Source organism: Heterodontus francisci, chromosome 38 (assembly GCF_036365525.1).
Source record: "Heterodontus francisci isolate sHetFra1 chromosome 38, sHetFra1.hap1, whole genome shotgun sequence".
NCBI lineage: Eukaryota > Metazoa > Chordata > Chondrichthyes > Heterodontiformes > Heterodontidae > Heterodontus > Heterodontus francisci.
The window spans coordinates 41,948,073-41,971,168 of NC_090408.1; the positions used below are offsets into that span (position 1 = coordinate 41,948,073).

The 23,096-nt window shown below is 44.4% G+C and overlaps 1 protein-coding gene across 4 annotated transcripts in view; it reads left to right on the forward strand.

Moving 5' to 3' along the window:
* Positions 1–1,858: 1,858 nt before the first annotated feature.
* The window catches only part of LOC137352572 (novel FERM domain containing protein), a 267,200-nt gene continuing 245,962 nt past the window's right edge, over positions 1,859–23,096 (forward strand). For 3 of the 4 annotated variants that reach the window (XM_068018220.1, XM_068018219.1, XM_068018221.1), the window contains exon 1: positions 1,859–2,274. In XM_068018220.1, coding sequence (XP_067874321.1) covers positions 2,142–2,274 — 133 coding nt within the window. In that variant the 5' untranslated portion in view covers positions 1,859–2,141. The remainder of the gene's footprint in view (positions 2,275–23,096) is intronic. The other variant, XM_068018226.1, reaches the window with a different exon arrangement.

Consider the following 23,096-nt stretch of genomic DNA (forward strand, 5'->3'; position numbering starts at 1 on the left):
AGTGAGTAAAGTGTTTGTTTTAATAACCTGTAACTAACACGACAATTAAGTCAAGTTGTTTCAATCACCAGCTGTTAAAAAAAAGTTGATGTTTGAATCGCAAAAAAGTATAACTTTAGTTTTGTAGTTGTACATTAGGAGAAAATAATTCATCTTGTGGAATCAGGAAGTGCATAAATCCTTTGGCCTTATGAGCTACATTTATCTGACAAATAGTAAATTAGTTTTCACATTGCACCAATCCCTGAATTATACCAAAATATTTTCTTCACTTCTCTATTCCCAATTCTGCTGCAGCAAGCACTGCACAAGATGTTCCCTTACTATTTGCAGTGCTTGAGAACAGATCACAAGATAGTACAGTAGTGCATCGTCATTCTTTTCCTATGGACATCACCACCTTCAATATTGCAAACTTGCTATGAAATTACAAGTGCCAATCGTGGAGACCTCATCAGCTGTACTATAAATTCTATTAAACCAAATGTGAACCTTTTAACTTGATTGTCATCTTCAGCGCCTACCTCAAGCTCCAGGCCTTTGCCACCAAATGCATACTCCAGCCCAGCCAATCTGAGGTGGAACCAGATATCACAAAAATCAACATTTTATCTGACACCAAGCTGAGCTCCCAACACCTCATCACAAGGACTGTCCCTGCCTCAGCCCATGTGCAGCTGAAACTCTCACCCATGCCTTTGTCACCACCAGACTTGACTAGTCTGTTGCTCTCCAGGCCAGCCCCCCATCCTCCATCAAATTCAACATATCTAAACCTCTACCTCTTTCCTTAAATCCCACTTCTTAAACCAAGCTTCCAGTCACCCCTCCAAATAGCTCCTTCTTTGGCTCGACATCCATTTTTGTCTGATTACACCTGTGAAACACCTTAGGACAGTTACCTACATTAATGCAACTATATACATGCAAGTGGTTACTTCATCAGCACATGCAGCAGACCTGAACTAAACCTCAGCTCACCAAAACCTGCCCCTCTCTACATGAGGGTTTTGCCATTTCATGCTACAAACCCAAGAGCACCTACAATGAATCCTCATATAACCAGCCTTGTTTCTACATAATGCAAATGATCTCCTGTGCAGTTGTGTCAGCATATGTAGCAAAAAACCTTATGGGATATTTCCACAAAACTAATTCACCAGTGATGTTAGTTATTTCCCCAACTAGATTTTTCCCACATTCTACTGTTCCCAAGCCACAGGAGCAATTTATTTACATCACTTTGGTACAAAACAAGGAAGCAAAATGTTTGGGACACACCTGCTGGGTCCTAACAGTATTCTTAGTCCTCTATATTCCTATTTACAGCAAACCGTATGAGCCTGCCGCACCTTCAATGTACATAACAGCTGTTTATTTTGTTTAATCAGATGTTTCTGGATGGGCTATGGAAAATTTAAAACAAATATGAAATCAACCAAACCCATCCAAGCCTTGAACTTTCAATGAATACAAGACAATGTAAACCAATGCCTACCATTTAGCTTCCACTTATAAACCTTGCATAAGTTTTCATGGCTGTATGTGTGTGTGTGTGTATATGCATGCATATAGTAGGTGAGAAACTGGGAGTGGGTGTGTGGAGGAGACGACAGACTGGGGGTGGGGGTGTGCATGAGGAGACAGACAGCATTGGTGGGGGGTGGGGGAGAAGAGAAGGGGGGAGGTGTATAAGGAGACAGACCAGAGTGGGTGGGTGGGTCAATGTGTGTATGCGAGGAGACAGCTAAGTACAGTGATATGTGAGGAAACAGCCTGGGGTGGGGGCAGGGTGGCATAAGGAGACAGATCAAAGTGAATGGGTGGGTGGGGTTAATGTGTGAGGCGACAGCTAAGGAGTACAGCGGGTGTACGAGACGACAGACAGGGGTGGGTGTGTCTGTGCAAAGCTCCCCAGGTGTTTGGGGAACAGCTTCCCCCAGATATGGGCATAGGTGTTGGGGGTGGGGTACAGATCCCCAGGGGGTGGGGTTGTGGACAGACCCCCCCCCCTCTCTCCTTCCCTCCCTCCCCTCCCCCAGCTGTGCAGCCGCCCTACCTGCACCTGTAGCTCGGCCACCTCCAGCTGCAGTTTGCTGTTGCGGGTGGACAGCATCCAGTAGTTGAAGCTCAGGACGGCCATGAGCAGCAGCAGCCCGACCAGCAGCAGTGACGGCACCCGGCCCCCGCGCCGACTGTTCCCGAACATCACCACCGCCAAAACACCGAGACACAGGAGCGGGCGGAAAACAAAAAGCGACCTCGGCCTCACAGGTATGAAAATAATCTAAAGGATAATCAATCGGATAAGTACGCGGGACCCGCCGCCCACCTTTAAACCACAGAACATAAACCCGGGGCCTGAGGCGGTAGATGACAGAAACCTGACGCTCGAAATTACTTCATCTCCTGAAGGATAAACGAGCGATTTTAACCCTCCCAGGCGAGCGGGAGACCGGAGCCGGGGCCGAACCCGCCGCTCATCGCACTCCAACCGCCACTTGTCGAACAATCTCCTCAGCCTCGCGCCGACAATTTTTCCTCCCCCCCTTCAGTGCCCTATCGATTTGCCCCTAATAGTGATGTGATTTAAAAAAAATATATATAATCTCCCTCCCGACCCATCCGCTCCTGCTTCTCTGCTCTTGAATCGTCCAAGGCCCACCACCCACTCTCTTGTGCCCGCCCGCCTCCTTCCGACCTCCCCGGTTATAAACTGGGTGCAACCTAACCCAACCGCGCCGGGCATTGTGACGTCATCAAACGACCTGGGGGAGGCGGGGTTCGCATACCGGCTCCACCAATCAATTTCCGGAACCGTGCTTTGTTATTGGCTGCTCAACGCCCCAGGGGAAGGTGGGCGGGTCCGATGCCGTAGCAAGTTAGTGAGAGTGAGCAAGCAATACTTCCGCATTCGTCGAGCTTGGTTTGCTGTGAAGTGGCTCTTATTCCTGCGGGTATGATTGAGGCTACAGTGGCATATCAGCATTCATGTTCCGAAGAAGGGTCACTGACCCGAAACGTTAACTCTGCTTCTCTTTCCACATATGCTGCCAGACCTGCTGAGTGGTTCCAGCATTTCTTGTTTTTGTTTCATGTTTATACGGATGTGACACCTTGAATGCATGTCTCGCCAGCACCCAACCCTTTCTTACTTTGCATTTTGCAATTTTCTGCTTCCTTAAAATATGTGGAAGTTTGGCAGAGCATCCTTGCCTTAAGCAGGTGGAATCAGCAGGGATGTCATGTCTGGTGTAATTCATATATTTACATTCCCATTGCATTCGTTACTTAATCCTCAGTTATTTATGTTACACATTTTCAATGACAAAATTTTACCCCCCCCCCCCCCGATAAATTTAAGTATTGTTAATGCGGATTGATGAGAAATATTCATTCCTCCACTGAATGGATAATTATGAATAGTCTGTGGCACACAATCCAGGATCAGATTAAAAGGGATATCTCTTTCTCAAGCTGTTTGGTGCACTTAAATTTTGATTAAAATCCTTGAGTTACATGTTAACGAAGAGGCACCATAATCTTGATATATTCGTAATAAAAACAAGAAATGCTGGAACCACTCAGCAGGTCTGGCAGCATCTGTGGAAAGAGAAGCAGAGTTAACGTTAACTCTGCTTCTCTTTCCACAGTTGCTGCCAGACCTGCTGAGTGGTTCCAGCATTTCTTGTTTTTATTTCAGATTTCCAGCATCCGCAGTATTTTGCTTTTGTATTGATATCTTTGTATGTCTGCGGAAGCAGTTATAGTTCGATATCAAGATTAACAATCCATTCAACAGCTTCAGCTGATGCAGTGTGAGTGGTTGTGATGCCATCAGGAATGGTTCTCTCAGGGCATGAGTTCAATATGTGGTCAATGGTCTGACCTGGATGGCCACAGTCCCAATTTGAGTTGGTCCTCATGTTCCACTGTGGAGCAAGTGGCCACATCTTCCGTGGTCCGTCCTCAAGTGGTTGAGGGTTGACCAGATTTTCCGTGGGAGATTGAAACCTTGAACTTCACCACTCGGGTCAGTTACCAGGTTGCGGGTGGTGATGTTAGCAGTCGACCAGGAGGAGCTCCAATGAGCGGTGGGCTGTCTTTGGTTTGTTGGGTGTGGAGTGTGTTTCAGTAGGGGCTACAAGATTTCAGATGAGTGTGCGTGGATATTTATTTGAGGTCTGTATCATTGGGAGTGCTTCATTAGCTGTCAGCTAATGAAGTGTGTTCTTTGAAGAGAATGTTTTCCCTGCGGACAACAAGGGTTCAATGTGTGCTAGCACAGGAAGCCACTTGAGCTGTGTTGGTCTCAATATTCCAGAAATAATCCTCATGATTTCCTGGAGGTGGAAACACTTGCCCTCTTCTATATATATATATATATATATATATATATACACCAGCATCAGAAAATGGAGACTGACCAAATGCTGTCAAGACGGTCATTTCAACCTTCCTGGGTTTTTACTGTTTGAATGAGGAGCCCAGAGACCAGGGTTTGGTCGCCTTCTTAACAGCATTAGTTTGCAGGTTTTCTAGTTGGAAAACTTACTTTAACAGGAGGACCACATGAAGGTTGCTGTCACTTTAAAACCATTTGCTGTGGGAAAACCCTACAACTAATCAACTCCATCAACAACTGACAGTTCCATGTGCACCTTGGAGATAAAATCAGCTGTCCACATGTAACCAACAATGGGCTCCCATAGGGATCAGTTCTCACACCGACCCTCTTCAATATATATACCAGTGACCTCCCTCCCACAAAGTCATGGTTCTTCATATATGCTGACAACTTGGCCCTGGTTTTCCAGGCTAAAGAACTTCAGGACATTGAGAAAACACTCACTGAAGATCCATGTTCTCTGGAAGTCTACTTCAGAATATGGAGACGCCAAGCAAATGCCGCCAAGACTGTCATTTCCACCTTCCACCTGAACAACTCAAAAGGCCAGGGAAGAACGTCATAGCCAGAGAAGAACTTCACGTCCAGTTCTGCAACCGATCATTCACCCACAACCCAACACCAAAATACCTTGGCTTCACTCTTGACTGTACATTGACCTATTGGCAACACCTTCAAAACACCGGAGTCAAGGTCAAGTCAAGAGTGAATCTAATAATGTAACTGGCGGGTACCAACTGAGGCAGCAGAGCCAGCACACTACGCACTGCTTCACTCGCCCTGGTCTATCCATTAGCAGAGTACTGTTGCTCGACCTGGCACAGGAGCTGCCACACAAACATGGTAGATAATCTTGATGAAGGATGAAGATAACTTAAAATTGCAAATAAATAGAAGAAATTCTGAATATTCATCACCAAGAGGATAATATAACATTGATTTATTATTATTTACCGACTTCAGTCTTGGGTGGAAACTCAGTCTGACCGTGCGTGTCGTAGGAGCTAGGAAAGTAATGAATTCATGGCTCAATAGGACAGGGCTGTGGCTTATTCAATCTGCAATTTTAACAACAACAAAAAGAAAAACTTGCATTTCTGTCGTGTCTATCACAACCTCAGGATATTCAACAGCACTTTGCAGCCAATTAAAATACTTTCCAAAGTGTAGTCACTGTTGTAGGAAACATGGCCACCAATTCTGCACAGCAAGCTCCCACAAATAACCATGTGATGATGAGAAGATTTCTATTTTAATGATGTTGGTTGAGGAATAAATATTGGCCAGGACACCAGAGAGAACTCTGCTATTCTTCTTCAAAAGAGTGTCAAGGCATCTTTTATGTCCACTTAAAAGAGCAAACAGTCCCCTCTGCTTAACATCTCATTGAAAGACAGCACATCCAACAGTGCAGCACTCCCTCAGTAATGCACAAGGCATGTCAGCCTAGACTTGATGCTCAAGTCTCTGGTCTCTGGAGTGGATCTGACCCACAGGCTACTCACTGAGCCTGGTCAATAAATTCTGTTATGACATGTAACTTATGACAGCTGGCACGTATACCACACTTCTCTGTGCAGGAAGATCTTTCAAAATACTTTACAGTAATAAATAAAGGGATACAGTGAGCAGCAAACATATGGAAAAGGAAAAAGAGATAGAGAATCAATGGCACGGTTGAAGAGGAAAGTTTTGAGGATGTTTTGATAGCAGAGAGGGAGATAGTAAGATGGAGCATACTGAGTAGAGAGTTTCAAAGGGCAAGAGATTAGTGGCTAAATGAGTGGCCACCGACAATGGAGCCAGGGACCAAAGGATGAGATGTCCTTTTAGAGGATTGGACTGTGCATGTGGGAAATCATGAAGGTAGGTTGACATGAGTCTATGGAAGCACATGGAGAATTTGTTCAGTTTGATTTTGTTTCTTTATGAACATTGGAAAGCCAATTGTGGACTGAAAATAAGAATGACGTGCTCACTCTAGGAAAACAGATTGAAGCCAATTGCAACATCCTGCTGAATTAAAAGGACCTGAAAGCTTTGGATGACATGAGCAGCATTTACAACACAGTGAAATTGTGATCATTTTAACATGGCACATGGTAACTGCCTTTCAGTACATTTTAAAATGCAAGAACTCTAGGAAGCCACTGTAAACCTAGCTTGTGTGACAATCCAAAGCAGGCTGTGATAGTGGCTGGGAGTAAGTGAAGCGACTGCCCCTCAAAGACTGACAGTCGAAAGGTAAAAGATAAACATTTCAGTTTGCATCGAATTACACGGAATGTACAGCACAGAGGTCATTTGACCCAGTTGGTCCATGCCAGTGTTTATTCACATACAAGTCTCTTGCCACTCCTCTTCATCTAACCCTATCAGCATATCCTTCCATTCCTTTCTCATTCATTATGGTACAGAATATTGACACATTGTGCACCTTTGAATATTAAATAGCAATCAAGAACTGGGGTTGGAGAGGATGCAAGTATCTTTTCTTAATAAATTCAACTTGTAGCCTCCAAAAATGAATGTCATATCCCAGCTCCAACAATAGAGCAGCAGAAGGCGCAAGGGCAGGACAATGAAGCTATCAGTAGGCATTATACATGTATAACTTGCTCTCTGTGAATTATTGGGATCATTTTCAGATAATGAGCAATAGATGTTTAAAGAAAGGAACAAGGGAAACTTGCTGCTTCAAAGAATGGGCAGGCGATCAAAGAAGTTTAATTATGTAGCAAGAAACAAGTTGAAACAAAAAACAAATTGTTTATTGTTCTAATGGATAACCATAGCCATACATAATTCACTATGATAGTTGTTTTCTGTCAGGCTTGATACAGAACATTCTCTCCTGTAAAGTAACAAATCAACAACAGCTCGGATAGGCCGCACTGTCCATTGAATTAGTAATATTGCTGCAAGATTGTTTTGGAATTGTTACAGACTGTTTATCTTTTATACTGACTTTTGTTTAAGTGGATAATGATAGAACAGGATTTAAGCAGTTATGTAGAATGAATCCAAGGGACATGAAATAATAGACCCAATCTGAGGAAGGTTTTTATTTACCAAGTACCATCTTTGTTCAACAGTTGCACTTCTGCCTCTAAACCAGGACTTGAGCACATAATCTAGACTGATACTTCAATGTAGTACTAAATGGGTGCTGCACTGTCAGATGTGCTGTCTCTCAGATGAGGTGGTAAAATGGGGGCCTCACCTGCTAGTTCAGGTAGATGTAAGTTATTCCAGGGCATGACTTGAAGAGCAGAGGAGTTATCATAGTGTGCTAGTTAACAGGTATTCCTCAAGCAACACAAAAACAAATTATCTAGTCATTTATTTCATTGTTGTTTGTGTGATTTATGCTGTGGACAAATTGTCTGCACTTATTTCCCTACAAAGCAACAATTTCAGAAGTCATTACATTAAGACAGGTATAGTAGTGTAGCGTAGCAACAATGTCACTGGACTGGTAATCCAGAATGCTGGAATTTTATTCCAGAGAACATGAGTTGAAATCCCAACTTGGCACTTTGGGAATTTAAATTCAGTTTTAAAAAATCTGGAAATAAAAGCTTTTTTGTTCCCACAGGACTATTTTGAAAAAGAGCACAGGAGTTCCATCCGGTGTCCAATATTTATCCCTCAATCAACATAATTAAAACAGGTTATCAGGTCAATATCACCTTGCTTTTTGTGGGAGGTTGATGTGTACAATTTGACTGCCACTTCACCTAAATGACAACAGTGACAATACTTCAAAAGTGCTTACCTCACTTCAGGACCCCTACAAAAATACACACCTATTATTGATGGGATAGTCTTTCATTTGAGCATCTGGGATGGTGGGAAGGAAGTTGTTGGGGTGTGGCTAGGTTTATTGAAAGTCCAATCTTGGGCAGTGAACTAGATAGTTTAATTGATAGCCATGCTGGTCAATCCCTGGGCAGGGCAAGGGGCAAACCTCAGCTGCTAATTTCCTGTCCAGTTGAGGAAGGGAAAAGCTGAAAGACGGCACCTCCAACAGTGCAGCACTCCCTCAGTACTGTACTGGGAGTGTCAGTCTGGATTAGTAGGGCCACATTGTAATTCAGAGGCGTTTCTTATTATCTATTTTTGTGCTGCTTAGTATCATGCCTCCTGATCATCTTTAAGAGGAATACCACAGAGTTAGGGAACAAAATTATTCCATAATTCCACACCGTGATTCATAATCTCAACTGTGACCTCCTGGGGAAATGGCAAAGTTTAGTGTTTGTGAATGCCAACTGGGGACAGGATTGAAACTACTGGGAGGAGCATCATGGCCAAACAGATTGCTGACACATTCTCTAGGATCAATGAGAATGGCCACTTGAGAGGGGCAGCTATAAGCCCCCTACAGAACCATCTCAAATCAACATCATCCTAGGCAGGAAGGAAAAAAATTAGGATTAAGATTAGAGTTTCTGATGTTAATCCACCATTCTGGATACATACAGATGCATTTAAGGGGAAGCTAGATAAGCACACGAGGGAGAAAGGAATGGAAAGATATACTGATGGGATGAGATGAAGTAAAGTGGGAGGAGGCTTATCTGGAGCATAAATACCAGCATAGACAAGATGGGGCAATTGGCCTATTTCTGTGCACTAAATTCAATGACATTCTATGTACAGATGTTAAGTACTTAAAACCCTCAAATATGCTTTTTTCAAATAGGTGCATTCATTCCAATTTTGCACTTTCCCAGCTTCACCCTTTCATTAAGAGGTCAAGGGATTATGGAGGTAGGTGGCTAGCCATGATCTTATTAAATAGCAGAGCAGGCTCAAGGGGCCAAATGTCCTACTCTCCCACCTATTTCTTATGCGCTTGTCACAATGGAGTGGACTTTAGACCATTTCCCTATTTGAATATGCTCTTAGCTGGTTGTACATCACTTAGCAACTTACTAGCATACTTCTCAATAGCTACTTCATAAATTGTAATGAGGAGTAAGCTGCGAGTTAGGTGCGACACTACGAAGGTGCAGCGCAAAGGGTTACAGGTATTCTCCTGTTGCACACAACTTTCAAATAAGGAGCTGAGTTTGTATTTAATCTTCTACATGATAAAGCAAACATAGCATTTCCATAAAAAGAAAAGTTGTTTACAAATTGAGAAGTATTAAGTGGAGGGCCAAGACACCATCAAGGTTAAGAGTAAAAGAGAAGATTGGAGTAAATCAGAAAGCAGTAATTGTATTCTGAAAGGCTGCAACGTGCTGGAGGAAGGAAAGAGTTAGGAGGCAGAAGGAAAGAGTTAGGGAGGCATGAGAGTTTCAGATCTTTGAGACAAGTAAGTTATTCTTGATTTCAACAAAGTGAGGATGCAGGAAGGGGGAGAGAAAGCAGAGGGGATGTACAGGCATTGGTCACATACAACTGACATACGGGTCAACCAACATCCATACCATAGCTCAAGGGCTGTGTTGCCTGTGTTACTCGACTCATCCTTTCTTTCTGTGCTAAGCCATTATTTTTGCTTAGAATCTATCTCATTACTGTGTGTAAAAGCATGCTGAATAATTTTTGCCTCTATACGGGGCTATTAAAACCACTTTCAACACTTTTCAGTTTTAGTTTTCCAAAATTCCCTAGATTCGGGGAAGGTTCCGTTAGATTGGAAAATAGCGAATGTAACTCCTTTATTCGAAAAGGGTGGGAGACTGAAAGCAGGAAACTACATGCCAGTTAGCTTAACATCTGTCTTAGGGAAAATGTTAGAAGTTATTATTAAAGATGTTATAGCAGGACATTTAGAAAAATTCAAGGTAATCAGGCAGCATCAACATGGTTTTGTGAAAGGGAAATCATGTTTAACCAATTTATTAGATTTCTTTGAGGGAGTTACATATGCTATGGATAAAGGGGAACCAGTTAATGTATTGTACTTAGATTTCCAGGAGGCATTTGAAAAGGTGCCACATCAAAGGTTGTTGCAGAAAATAAAAGCTCATGGTGTAGGGGGTAACATATTGGCATGGATAGAAGATTGGCTAGCTAACAGGAAACAGAGAATAGGCATAAATGGATCATCATTTTCTGGTTGGCAAGATGTAACGAGTGGTGTGCCACAGGGATCTGTGCTGGGGCCTCAACTTTTTACAATTTATATAAATGACTTAGATGAAGGGACCAAAGGTATGGTTGCTAAATTTGCGTATGACACAAAGATAGGTAGGAAAGTAACTTGTACAGAGGACATAAGGGGGCTACAAAGGGATATAGATAGGTTATGTGAGTAGGCAAATACCAGGCAAATGGAGTATAATGTGGGAAAGTGTGAAATTGTCCACTTTGGCAGGAAGAATAAAAAGGAAGCATATTATCTAAATGGTGAGAGATTGCAGAGCTCTGAGATGCAGAGGGATCTGGGTGTCCTAGTGCATGAATTGCAAAAGGTTAGTATGCAGGTACAGCACGTAATTGCAAAAGCTGATTGAATGTTATCATTTATCGTGAGGGGAATTGAATACAAAATTAGGGAGGTTATGCTTCAGCTATACAGGGCATTGGTGAGACCACATCTGGAGTACTGTGTGCAAGGATGTAAATGCATTGGAGGCAGTACAGAGAAGGTTTACTCGACTAATACCTGGAATGGGTGGGCTGTCTTACGAGGAAAGATTGGACAGGCTCAGATTGTACCCGCTGGAATTTAGAAGAGTAAGAGCCGACTTGATTGAAATATATAAGATCCTGAGGGGTCTTGACAGGGTGGATGTGGAAAGGATGTTTCCCCTTGTGGGAGAATGTAGAACTGGGGGTCACTGTTTAAAAATAAGGGGTCGCCCATTTAAGACAGAGATGAGGGGAAGTTTTTTTCTCTCAGAGGGTTGAGAGTCTTTGGTATTCTCTTCCTCAAAAAGCAGTTGGAAGCAGAGTCTGAATATTTTTAAGACAGCGGTAGATAGATCCTTGTTAAGCAAGGGGGTGGAAGATTATCAAGGGTAGGCGGAAATGTGGAGTAATCAGTTCAGCCATGAACTTATTGAATGGTGGAGTAGGCTCAAAGAGCCGAGTGGCTTACTCCTGCTCCTAATTCATATGTTCGTATGTACGTTGTTGTTGTAGTTGTTGAGTTGGCGCATTCCCGTCCTTATTTTCTTGTTCTTGTGTTGTACAAAACTAATCTGCAGAACTGGTTCTGTTTCTGTACAGTGACTGATAGTATCACAGGATACATAATTGCCAGCTGTGTAATTGTCAAACGTTTCCTTCTAATTCCTGTTTTCATTTTGTAACATCCTGGATTTCAAAATAAAAATCTGCCTTGCTTGTTTCTCTTGCTGCCTCTTTTCTTGCTCACTACATTTGGCTTGTAGAAACCACAAGGTATCATTAATTTTCTATCCTCCAGCTAATTTGTTAAAATCTAACTGTATCAGCTCTCCTCTTACTGATGCACATGATGGTGCCAGTGAGATTTCCAAAGTCTCCATGCATCACTTTCAAGGTCAGACTTTAATTCATAAAATGACAGAAACAGTAGACAATGGCAGTGGGAGTGACATAAGACAAGGAAATTACATTTAAAGGATTGATACATCGAGAGTCTTTTTTTTAATTCATTCATGGGATGTGGATGTCGCTGGGTAGGCCAGCATTTATTGCCCATCCCTAATTGCCCTTGAGTAGATGGTGGTGAGCTACCTTCTTGAACCGCTGCAGTCCATGTGAGGTAGGTATACCCACAGTGCTGTTAGGAAGGGAGTTCCAGGATCTTGACCCAGCGACAGTGAAGGAACGGCTATATAGTTCCAAGTCAGGATGGTGTGTGTCTTGGAGGGGAATCTAGAGGTGGTGGTGTTCCCGTGCATTTGCTGCCCTTGTCCTTCTAGGTGGTAGAGGTCGCGGGTTTGGAAGGTGCTGTCTAAGGAGCCTTGGTGCGTTGCTGCAGTGCATCTTGTAGATGGTACACACCGCTGCCACTGTGCGTCGGTGGTGGAGGGAGTGAATGTTTGTGGATGGCGTACCAATCAAGCAGGCTGCTTTGTCCTGGATGGTGTCGAGCTTCTTGAGTGTTGGAGCTGCACCCATCCAGGCAAGTGGAGAGTATTCCATTCCTGACTTGTACCTTGTAGATGGTGGACAAGCGTTGGGGAGTCAGGAGGTGAGTTACTTGCCGCAGGATTCCTAGCCTTTGACCTGCTCTTTTAGCCGCAGTATTTATATGGCTACTCCAGTTTAGTTTCTGGTCAATGGTAACTCCCAGGATGTTGGTAGTGGGGAATTCAGCGATTGTAATGCCATTGAATGTCAAGGGGAGATGGTTAGATTCTGTCTTGTTGGAGATGGTCATTGCCTGGCACTTGTGTGGCACGAGTGTTACTTGACACCTATCAGCCCAAGACTGGATGTTGGCCAGGTCTTGCTGCATTTCTAGACAGACTGCTTCAGTATCTGAGGAGTCGCAAATGGTGCTGAGGATGACCTTAGTCAAAGAGATGAGTTTTAAGGAGCGTTTTAAAGGAGGAAAATGAGGTAGAGAGGCGGAGAGGTTTAGGGAGAGAATTCCAGAGCTTCGAGCCTCAGCAGCTGACGGCACGGCCACCAATGGTGGAACGATTAAAATCAGAGGGCACTAGAAGCCAGAATTGGAGGAGTGCAGATATCTGTGAGGGTTGTAAGGCTAGAGGAGATTAAAGAGATAGGAATGGGGGAGACCATGGATTTGAAAACAAGGATAAGAATTTTAAAATCGAGGCATTGCTCAAACAGGAACCAATGTAGGTCAAAAAGCACAGGTGTGATGGGTGAAGGGACTTTACTTATTTCTGATAAACCAAGCCATTATGAATTGCTTGTAACTATCTTATTTGTATCCCTTGGTGATTCATCTTCTTTAGGATTAGTTGAGACATTGAAGTAATTATCCAGGAGGACATAGCTTGTTTTCTTATAATTGTTTGATGCAGTTCTGTAACTATGTCAAGCAACAGCCTAGAATAGGCCTACTCACAGAATCATACATTTCATCCAACGTTCCAGACTCCTCCATCACCATCCCTGGATATGTCCCGTTCCAGTGGCATGATAGACTCACCAGAGATGGCGTCACAATGGTAATCAGTCGGGAGGGAGTGGCCATGAGAAACCTCAACATTGACTCTGGACCCCATGAAGTCTCATGGAATCAGGTCAAACATGGGCAAGAATTTGCAGGGCTATGGGGAAAGAGCAGAGGAGTGGGACTATTTGGATAGGTCTTTCAAAGAGCTCGCATAGGCACGATGGGCCAAATTACCACCTCCTGTGCTGTATCATTCTATGAAATGACATCGCACTGTTATCATTTAGTTGCGTTGACAAACTCAGCGCATGGGGGAGTGGGAAGTTGTCAGGTCGATCCATACTGCAAAACTTTTAGATGCTACCCAAACTGCTAATACCCATTTTAAAAATGGAATTATTAGTTGACCTGGAGAAAAGGGATGATGATGCAAGGCAAAAGGAGATGGTAATGGGACAAGTAAAGAAACAAAAGATAGGTATAGAGGAGGTGTGAATTGTGACAACAGAAAATAATTAGGAGCAGCTAACATGGATATCAGAAAGGAAGAGTTTGACAGACCTGAAGGACATCTTTGAGGAGGTGGATGGGGAATGCAGTAGATGTGGTGTGCATGGACTTTCAGAAAGCCTTTGACAAGGTACCACACAGGAGACTTTTAGAGAACATTAAGTGGTATGGAATTAGGAGGAGAATAGAAAAGTGAATCAAAAACTGGTTAGAACATGTGGAAACTGAAAGCGGGAGTTAAGGATGGTTTTTCTGAGTGGTTAGAAGTGGATAGTAGTTTCCTACAGGGTTCAATTCTTGGGATACTTCTGTAAATTGTGTATATCAATGAGTTGGATACAAGTCTAGGGGGAGTGATGTTGGAATTTGCAAATGATACCAAAATAGGAGCTATAGTTAAGGAAGCTGCAAAGAGATGTTCCTAGGGGTCAAATTTTGTTTGATAATGCTCCTGTAAAGTGCCTTGGGACATTTTACTATCTTAAAGGGGCATATAAATACAAGTTGTTTTTGAAGATTGAGGGATGAAGCCAAAAAACACATAGTGAGCCAGAAACAGAAATGAACCATGTACACTGCAACCACAAAAATACTTCTTGGAATTGCGTGGCATTAGTCTAATTTGTTTAGCATTTTTATACAGTGACTTATATGAGTTTACCAAAGCTATAAAACTAACCTGAAGCAAATGCGGACTCCATTTTATCGGATAAGGATATTAAAGGACTCAGTATTTTCCAGCTCCCTTTCACTGTCCAGGCAATAACACAGCAATAATTAGGAACCACAGTAAAGAACTAAAGGAAGTGAGAGTGGAAATTGTGGAGGCACTGGCCATAAATTTTCAATCTTCCTTAGACTCAGGGGTGGTGCCAGAGGACTGAAGAATTGCAAACGTTACACCCTTGTTCAAAAAAGGATGTAAAGATAAGCCCAACAACTACAGGCCAGTCAGTTTAACTTCAATGGTGGAGGAACGTCTAGAAAGAATAATTGAGGACAAAATTAATAGTTACATGGACAAGTACGGGTTAAAGAAAGCCAGCATGGATTTCTTAAGGGAAAGTCATGTTTAACTAAAATAAAAGCAAAATACTGCGGATGCTGGAAATCTGAAATAAAAACAAGAAATGCTGGAAATACTCAGCAGGTCTGGCAACATCTGTGGAGAGAGAAGCAGAGTTAACGTTTTGGGTGACCCTTCTTTGGAGCTGGCAAATATTAGAAATGTCAAAGGTTATAAGCAAGTAAAGCGGGGGTGGGGCAAGAGATAAGAAAGGAGAAGGTGTAGATTGGACAAGGCCACTGAATAGCTGACCAGAAGGTCGTGGAGCAAAGGCAAACAATATGTTAATGGTGTGTTGAAAGACAAAGCATTAGTACAGATAGGGTGTTAACAGACTGAAGATTGAACAGCAGCAAGTACAAACATGAAAAAAAACAGTGGGTAAGCAAACTGAACAAACTAATATGAAATGAAATAAACATACAAAAAAATGCAAAAAATGTAAAAAAGAAAAAATAACTAAAAATAAAAGTAAAATGGGGGGCCCGTCATGCTCTGAAATTATTGAACTCAATGTTCAGTCCGGCAGGCTGTAGTGTGCCTAATTGGTAAATGAGATGCTGTTCCTCGAGCTTGCGTTGATGTTCACTGGAACACTGCAGCAAGCCCAGGATGGAGATGTGAGCATGAGAGCAGACGGGAGTGTTGAAATGGCAAGCAACCGGAAGCTCAGGGTCTTGCTTGCGGACTGAGTGGAGGTGTTCCGCAAAGCAGTCATCCAGTCTGCGTTTGGTCTCCCCAATGGAGAGGAGACCACATTGTGAGCAGCGAATATAGTATACTACATTGAAAGAAGTACAAATAAATCGCTGCTTCACCTGAAAGGAGTGTTTGGGGCCTGGGATAGTGAGGAGAAAGGAGGTAAATGGGCAGGTATTACACCTCCTGCGATTGCAGGGGAAGGTGCCGTGGGAAGGGGATGAGGTGGTGGGGGTAATGGAGCAGTGGACCAGGGTGTCACGGAGGGAACGATCCCTTCGGAATGCTGACAGGGGAAGGGAGGGGAAGATGAGTTTGGTAGTGGCATCACGCTGGAGGTGGCGGAAATGGCGGAGGATGATCCTTTGGATATGGAGGCTGATGGGGTGGAAAGTGAGGACAAGGGGAACCCTGTCACGGTTCTGGGAGGGAGGGGAAGGGGTGAGGGTAGAGGTGCGGGAAATGGGCCGGACACGGTTGAGGGCCCTGTCAACAACAGTGGGGGGGAATCCTCGGCTGAGGAAAAAGGAAGACATATCAGAAGCGCTGTCATGGAAGGTAGCATCATCAGAGCAGATGCGTTGGAGACGGAGAAACTGGGAGAATGGAATGGAGTCCTTACAGGAGGCAGGGTGTGAAGAAATGTAGTCGAGGTAGCTGTGGGGGTCGGTGGGCTTATAATGGATATTAGTAGACAACCTATCCCCATGGATGGAGACAGAGAAGTCGAGGAAGGGAAGGGAACTGTCAGAGATGGACCATGTAAAGGTGAGAGAAGGGTGGAAATTGGAAGGAAAGTTGATAAAGTTTTCCAGTTCGGGGCGTGAGCAGGAAACGGCACCAATACAGTCATCAATGTACCGGAAAAAGAATTGGGAGAGGGGGCCTGAGTAGGACTGGTGCTCCAGCAGGATCATGTTTAACTAACCTGCTGGAGTTTTTTTGTGAGGTAGTATAGAGGGTTGGTGAGGGCAATGCAGTTGGTGTGGTGTACATGGACTTCCAAAAGACATTTGATACAGTGCCACACAACAAATTTGTGAGCAAAATTATAGCTTACCAAATAAAAGGGGCAGTGGCAACATGGATACGGAATTGGCTGAGTGACAGGAACCAATTCTAAAGGAGGTGCAGGAGCAGAGGGACCTGGGTGTATATGTGCATAAGTGGTTAATTGATGTTTTTCAGGATGGAGGTTTGTAGTGGAGTTTCCCAGGGGTCAGGATTGAGACCCTTGCTTTTCCTGATATATATTAATGACCTAGACCTTGGTGTACAGGGCATAATTTCAAAGTTTGCGGATGATACTTGGACGCATGGGGAATTGTGAGGGGGATAGTGTAGAACTTCAAAAGGACATTGACAAGTTGGTGGAATGGACAGACAGGTGGCAAGTGAAGTTCAATGCGGAGAAATGTGAATTGATTCATTTTGGTAGGAAGAACATGGAGAGACAGGATAGAATAAAGGGTACAATTCTAAAGGGGGTGCGGGAGCAGAGGGACCTGGGTGGCTCATCATCCACCAAGTCCTTCTCTTTGGTGAAGTACTCATTTAGCACCTCGCCCATTTCCTCTGGCTCCACACATAGATTCCCATCTCTGTCCTTGAGTGGGCCAACCCTTTCCCTGGTTACCCTCTTGCTCTTTATATATGTATAAAAAGCCTTGGGATTTTCCTTAATCCTGTTTGCCAATGACTTTTCATGACACCTTTTAGCCCTCCTAACTCCTTGCTTAAGTTCCTTCCTACTGTCTTTATATTCCTCAAGTGCTTCATCTGTTCCTAGCCTTCCAGCCCTTACAAATGCTTCCTTTTTCTTTTTGACTAGGCTCACAATATCCCGTGTTATCCAAGCTTCCCAAAACTTGCTAAACTTGTCTTTCTTCCTCACAGGAACATGCTGGTCCTGGATTCTAATCAGCTGACGTTAGAAAGACTCCCACATGTCAGATGTTGATTTACCCTCAAACAGCCGCCCCCAATCTAAAATCTTCAGTTCCTGCCTAATATTGTTATAATTAGCCTTCCCCCAATTTAGCACCTTCACCCGAGGACTACTCTTATCCTTATCCACAAGTACCTTAAAACTTATGGAATTATGGTCACTGCTCCCGATATGCTCTCCCACTGAAACTTCGACCACCTGGCCGGGCTCATTCCCCAATACCAGGTCCAGAATGGCCCCATCCCTAGTTGGACTATCTACATACTGTTTCAAGAAGCCCTCCTGGATGCTCCTCACAAATTCTGCCCCCATCCAAGTCCCTAGCACTAAGTGAGTCCCAGTCAATATAGGGGAAGTTAAAATCACCCACCACTACAACCCTGTTACCTTTACATCTTTCCAAAATCTGTCTACATATCTGCTTCTCTATCTCCTGCTGGCTGGTGGGAGGCCTGTAGTAAACCCCCAACATCGTGTCTGCACCCTTCCTATTCCTGAGCTCTACCCATATAGCCTCGCTGCATGACCCCTCCGAGGTGTCCTCCCGCAGTACAGCTGTGATATTCTCCTTAACCAGTAATGCAACTCCCCCACCCCTTTTACATCCCCCTCTATCCCGCCTGAAACTTCTGAAGCCTGGAACATTTAGCTGCCAATCCTGCCCTTCCCTCAACCAAGTCTCTGTAATAGCAACAACATCATAGTTCCAAGTACTAATCCAAGCTCTAAGTTCATCTGCCTTACCTGTTATACTTCTCGCATTGAAACAAATGCACTTCAGACCACCAGTCCCGCTGTGCTCAGCAACACTCTAGGGTCGGCACAGTGGCGCAGTGGTTAGCACTGCAGCCTCACAGCTCCAGCAACCCAGGTTCAATTCTGGGTACTGCCTGTGTGGAGTTTGCAAGTTCTCCCTGTGTCTGCGTGGGTTTCCTCCCACAGCCAAAAGACTTGCAGGTTGATAGGTAAATTGGCCATTAGCAATTGCCCCTAAGATAGGTAGGTGGTAGGGAAATATAGGGACTGGTGGGGATGTGGTAGGAATATGTAATTAGTGTAGGATTAGTATAAATGGGTGGTTGATGGTCGGCACAGACCCGGTGGGCCGAAGGGCCTGTTTCAGTGCTGTATCTCTAAATCTCCCTGCCTGCTCTTCCTCTTAGTCCTACTGGCCTTATTTACTATGTCCTCCTCATTTATTTCACTAGCTGTCCTACTGCTCTGGTTCCCTCCCCTCTGCCACACTAGTTTAAACCCTCCCGAGTGACGCTAGCACAACTTGCAGCCAGGATATTAGTGCCCCTCCAGTTTAGATGCAACCCGTCCTTCTTGTACAGGTCCCATCTGTCCCTGAAGAGAGCCCAATGGTCCAGATATCTGAAACCCTCCCTTCTACACCAGCTGTTCAGCCACGTGTTTAGCTGCACTATCTTCCTATTTCTAGCCTCACTGGCACATGGCACAGGGAGTAATCCAGAGATTACAACCCTAGAGGTCCTGTTTTTTAACTTACTACCTAAGTCCCTAAACTCCCCCTGCAGGACCTCATCACTCTTCCTGCCTATGTCATTGGTACCGATGTATACCACAACGTCTGGCTGTTCACCCTCCCCCTTCAGAATGCCCCCTGTCCGTTCAGAGACATCCTTGACCCTGGCACTAGGGAGGCAACATACCATCCTGGAGTCTCTTTCACGTCCACAGAAGCGCCTATCTGTGCCCCTGACTATAGAGTCATTGCTCTTCTGCGCTTTGCCCCTCCCTGCTGAACAACAGTGCCAGCCATGGTGCCACTGCTCTGGCTGCTGCTGTTTTCCCCTGATAGGCCATCCCCCCAAACAGTATCCAAAACGGTATACTTGTTAGAGAGGGGGAGAGCCACAGGGGATTCCTGCACTGACTGCCTGCCCCTTCTAGCGGTCACCCATCTATCTGCCTGCACCTTGGGTGTAACCAATTCTCTAAAACTCCTGTCTATGACGTTTTCCGCCACCTGCATGCTCCTTAGTGCATCCAGTTGCCGCTCCAACCGATCCATGTGGTCTGTGAGGAGCTGCAACTGGGTACACTTCCTGCAGATGTAGTCGTCCGGAACGCTGGAAGCTTCACGGACCTCCCACAACTCACAGGTGAAGCACTTCACCCCTCTAACTGACATTTCTAGCACTAATTAGTTAATTAATATAAAATAAATAAATACTTATTAAATCCTTACTAAATTGTTATAATTAACTATATGGTCCCTCGTGCTAGATTTCTACAATAAATACTAAATGCGAACTAAATACTGTAATCTCCTCCCTCTGGTTTAGTTACTCTACTTATTAATTAGTTAATTAGTGTTTTAATCAATTTTTATCAGTTTTATTTTCAAATTCGGTACAGATTCCCTACCAGCCAATCAGGTCACAGCTTTCCTGTGACGTCACGTTTTCAGTTTTTTTTTTCCCCACCTGAGGTAACTTACCACTCTTGAACTTCGCCCTCCGAGTCTGCTCCGAGAATCCCCGAGGTAAGTTTTTTATACTTACCGCTCTGGAACTCCGCCCTCCGAGTCTGCTCCGAGAATCTCCGAGGTAAGTTTTTTATACTTACCGCTCTGGAACTCCGCCCTCCGAGTCTGGAGTACAAGAGCAAGGAAGTTATGTTCAACTTATAAGACACTAGTTTGGCCTCAGCCGGAGTATTGCATCCTGTTCTGGGTGCAGCACTTTAGGAAGGATGTGAGGACATTGGAGAGAGTACAGAAAAGATTCACGAGAATGGTTCCAGGGATGAGAAACTTCAGTTACGAAGATAGATTGGAGAGGTTAGGACTGTTTTCCTTGGAGAAAAGAAGACTGAGAGGAGATTTGATAGAGGTATTCAAAATCATGAGGGGTCTGGACAGAGTAGCTAGAGAGAAATTGATCCCACTCATGAAAGGATTGAGAACGAGAGGGCACAGATTTAAAGTAATTCGTAAAAGAAGCAAAAATGACATGAGGAAAACTTTTTCATGCAGTGAGTGGTTAAGGTCTGGAATAGAGGCCTGCTCAGGTGATGAAAAAAAACCCGACCCGAACCCAACGGAACCACATTGGACCTGAGCCCGACCCGGCCCGAGTCCCTCCATTTTTTTCTTGCGCCCAGCCCGACCCGACCCAAGCCCGACCCGACCATCGGAATGTTTCCTTTACTAACCTTCAAACTCCCAATCTGCAGGAAGCTGCAGCATGAGCATGATGACGTCATAGAGACGCTCACTCACTCACTGCGCAGACTCAGAGTTTCCCTCTTTGACGTCCCGGACTCCCAGCTCAGGTAGGCTTTTTTACTTTTAATACTTCTTGCTGTGTGTGTCCGACCCGGGCCCGGCCTGACCCGAGCCCGAAAGCCAGACCCGGAAGAGCAACCCGACCCGACCCGGACCTAACGTGTCGTCGGGTCCCGTCGGGATCAGGTCGGGTGGCAGGCCTTTAGTCTGGAATGTGTTGGAGACAGATTTAATTGAAGCATTCAAAATGGAATTGGACTGTTATAGGAATAGGATGAATGTGCAGGGTTATGGGGAGAAGACGAGATGAATGGCCTTCTTCTGCACAGTAACAATTCCGTGATTCTGAGAACAATTAGAGTCATAGAGTCATAGCGTTTTACAGTACAGAAACAGGCCCTTCGGCCCAATGTGCCTGCGCCGACCATCAAGCACCCGTCCAAAACTAATCCCACTTTCCTGCACTTGGCCTGTAGCCTTGTGTGTTCAGGCATTTCAAGTGCTCATCTAAATACTGCTTAAATATCGTGAGTGTTCCTGCCTCTACCACCCCTTCAGGCAGTGTGTTCCAGATTCCAACCACCCTCTGGGTGAGATTTTTTTTCCTCAACTCCCCTCTAAACCTCCTGCCCCCTACCTTAAATCTATGCCCCCTAGTTATTGACCTCTCCTCTAAGGGAAAAAGTTTCTTCCTATCTATCCTATCAATGCCCCTCATAATTTTGTATACCTCAGTCAGGTCCCCCCTCAGCCTTCTCCTCTCCAAGGAAAACAACCCCAGCCTATCCAGTCTCTTCATAGCTGAAATGCTGCAGCCCAGGCAACATCCTGGTGAATCTCCTCTGCACCCTCTCCATTGCAATCACATCCCTCCTATAGTGTGGTGACCAGAACTGTACACAGTACTCCAGCTGTGGCCTAACTAGCATTTTATACAGCTCCATCGTAACCTCCCCGCTCCTATATTCTATGCCTTGGCTAATAAAGGCAATAGGCCCTCCTAACCACCTTTCTGCTGATTCTGCTTTAAGCTTTCAACATTTGTATATTCTTGAGCTGGGTGATATTTCAGAGCTTCCATATCTGGACTGATAGTGATGTCAGTCCAAACCAGTCCCTGGCAGCACCTGCCAGGAATATGGCATCATGCAGTTTATGTCAGAAGGTCAATTAATAACCCCATTCCTGCACCAAGTGGAAATCTTGGTGGAATGGGTCTAGCTCAATTGAGATCCTAGCTATGGATCTAACTGTTCAGGCAAACCAGTATGAACCCAGCCAGTAGCCCACTCCAAGAAAGGAAGAATTTGCATTTATATAGCGTCTTTCACATCCTCAGGACATCCCAAAGTGCTTTACAGCCAATAAAGCAGCCGATGAAGTTCTTTTGAAATGTTGTCACTCTTTGGCAGCAGCCAATTTGTGCACAGCAAGATCCCACAAATAGCAATGTGGTAATGAACAGATAACCTGTTTTTATTTTAGTGATGTTGATTGAGGGATAAACATTGGCCAGGACACCAGGACAAACTCTCTACTCTTCTTCCAAATTGTGCCGTGGGATCTTTTACATCCCCCTGAGGGCAGGCAGGCCTCAGTTTAATGTCTGATCCGAAAGACAGCACATCTGACAGTGCAGCAGTCTCTCAGCACAGCACTGGAGCATTAGCCTAGCTTTTGTGCTCAATCCCTTGTAATAAGTATTATAGTGCTCTTGAGTATAGACAGTGCTGAATGTTGATGCTCCAGTGGGATAAGATGTGGGATTGCACACATGATTCCTTACACATTGAACTTTGTCTGGGTGATGCTTTGTGCAGGAAAAATTTGAGCATAGGTCATGTAAACCCACCGCACACATCTTACTGAGAGCAAGTTCTAGAGCACCACTGACATAGGGAGGCTCTTGCAGAGTCTGGAACTAGGGGTCATATTCTCAGGATAAGGGGTCAGTCATTTGGAACTGAGATGAGGAGATTGTGACTTGTTGGAATTCTCTAACCCAGAGGTTGTGAATTGTCAATTGCTGAGTAGATTGCAGCTGGAGATCAATAGATTTTTGGGAATCAAGGAATACGGGGAGTTGAGTTTGAAGATCAGCCATGATCTTATTGAATGGTGGAACAGGCTCAAAGGGATCGTACTCCTGCTCCTATTTCTTGTGTT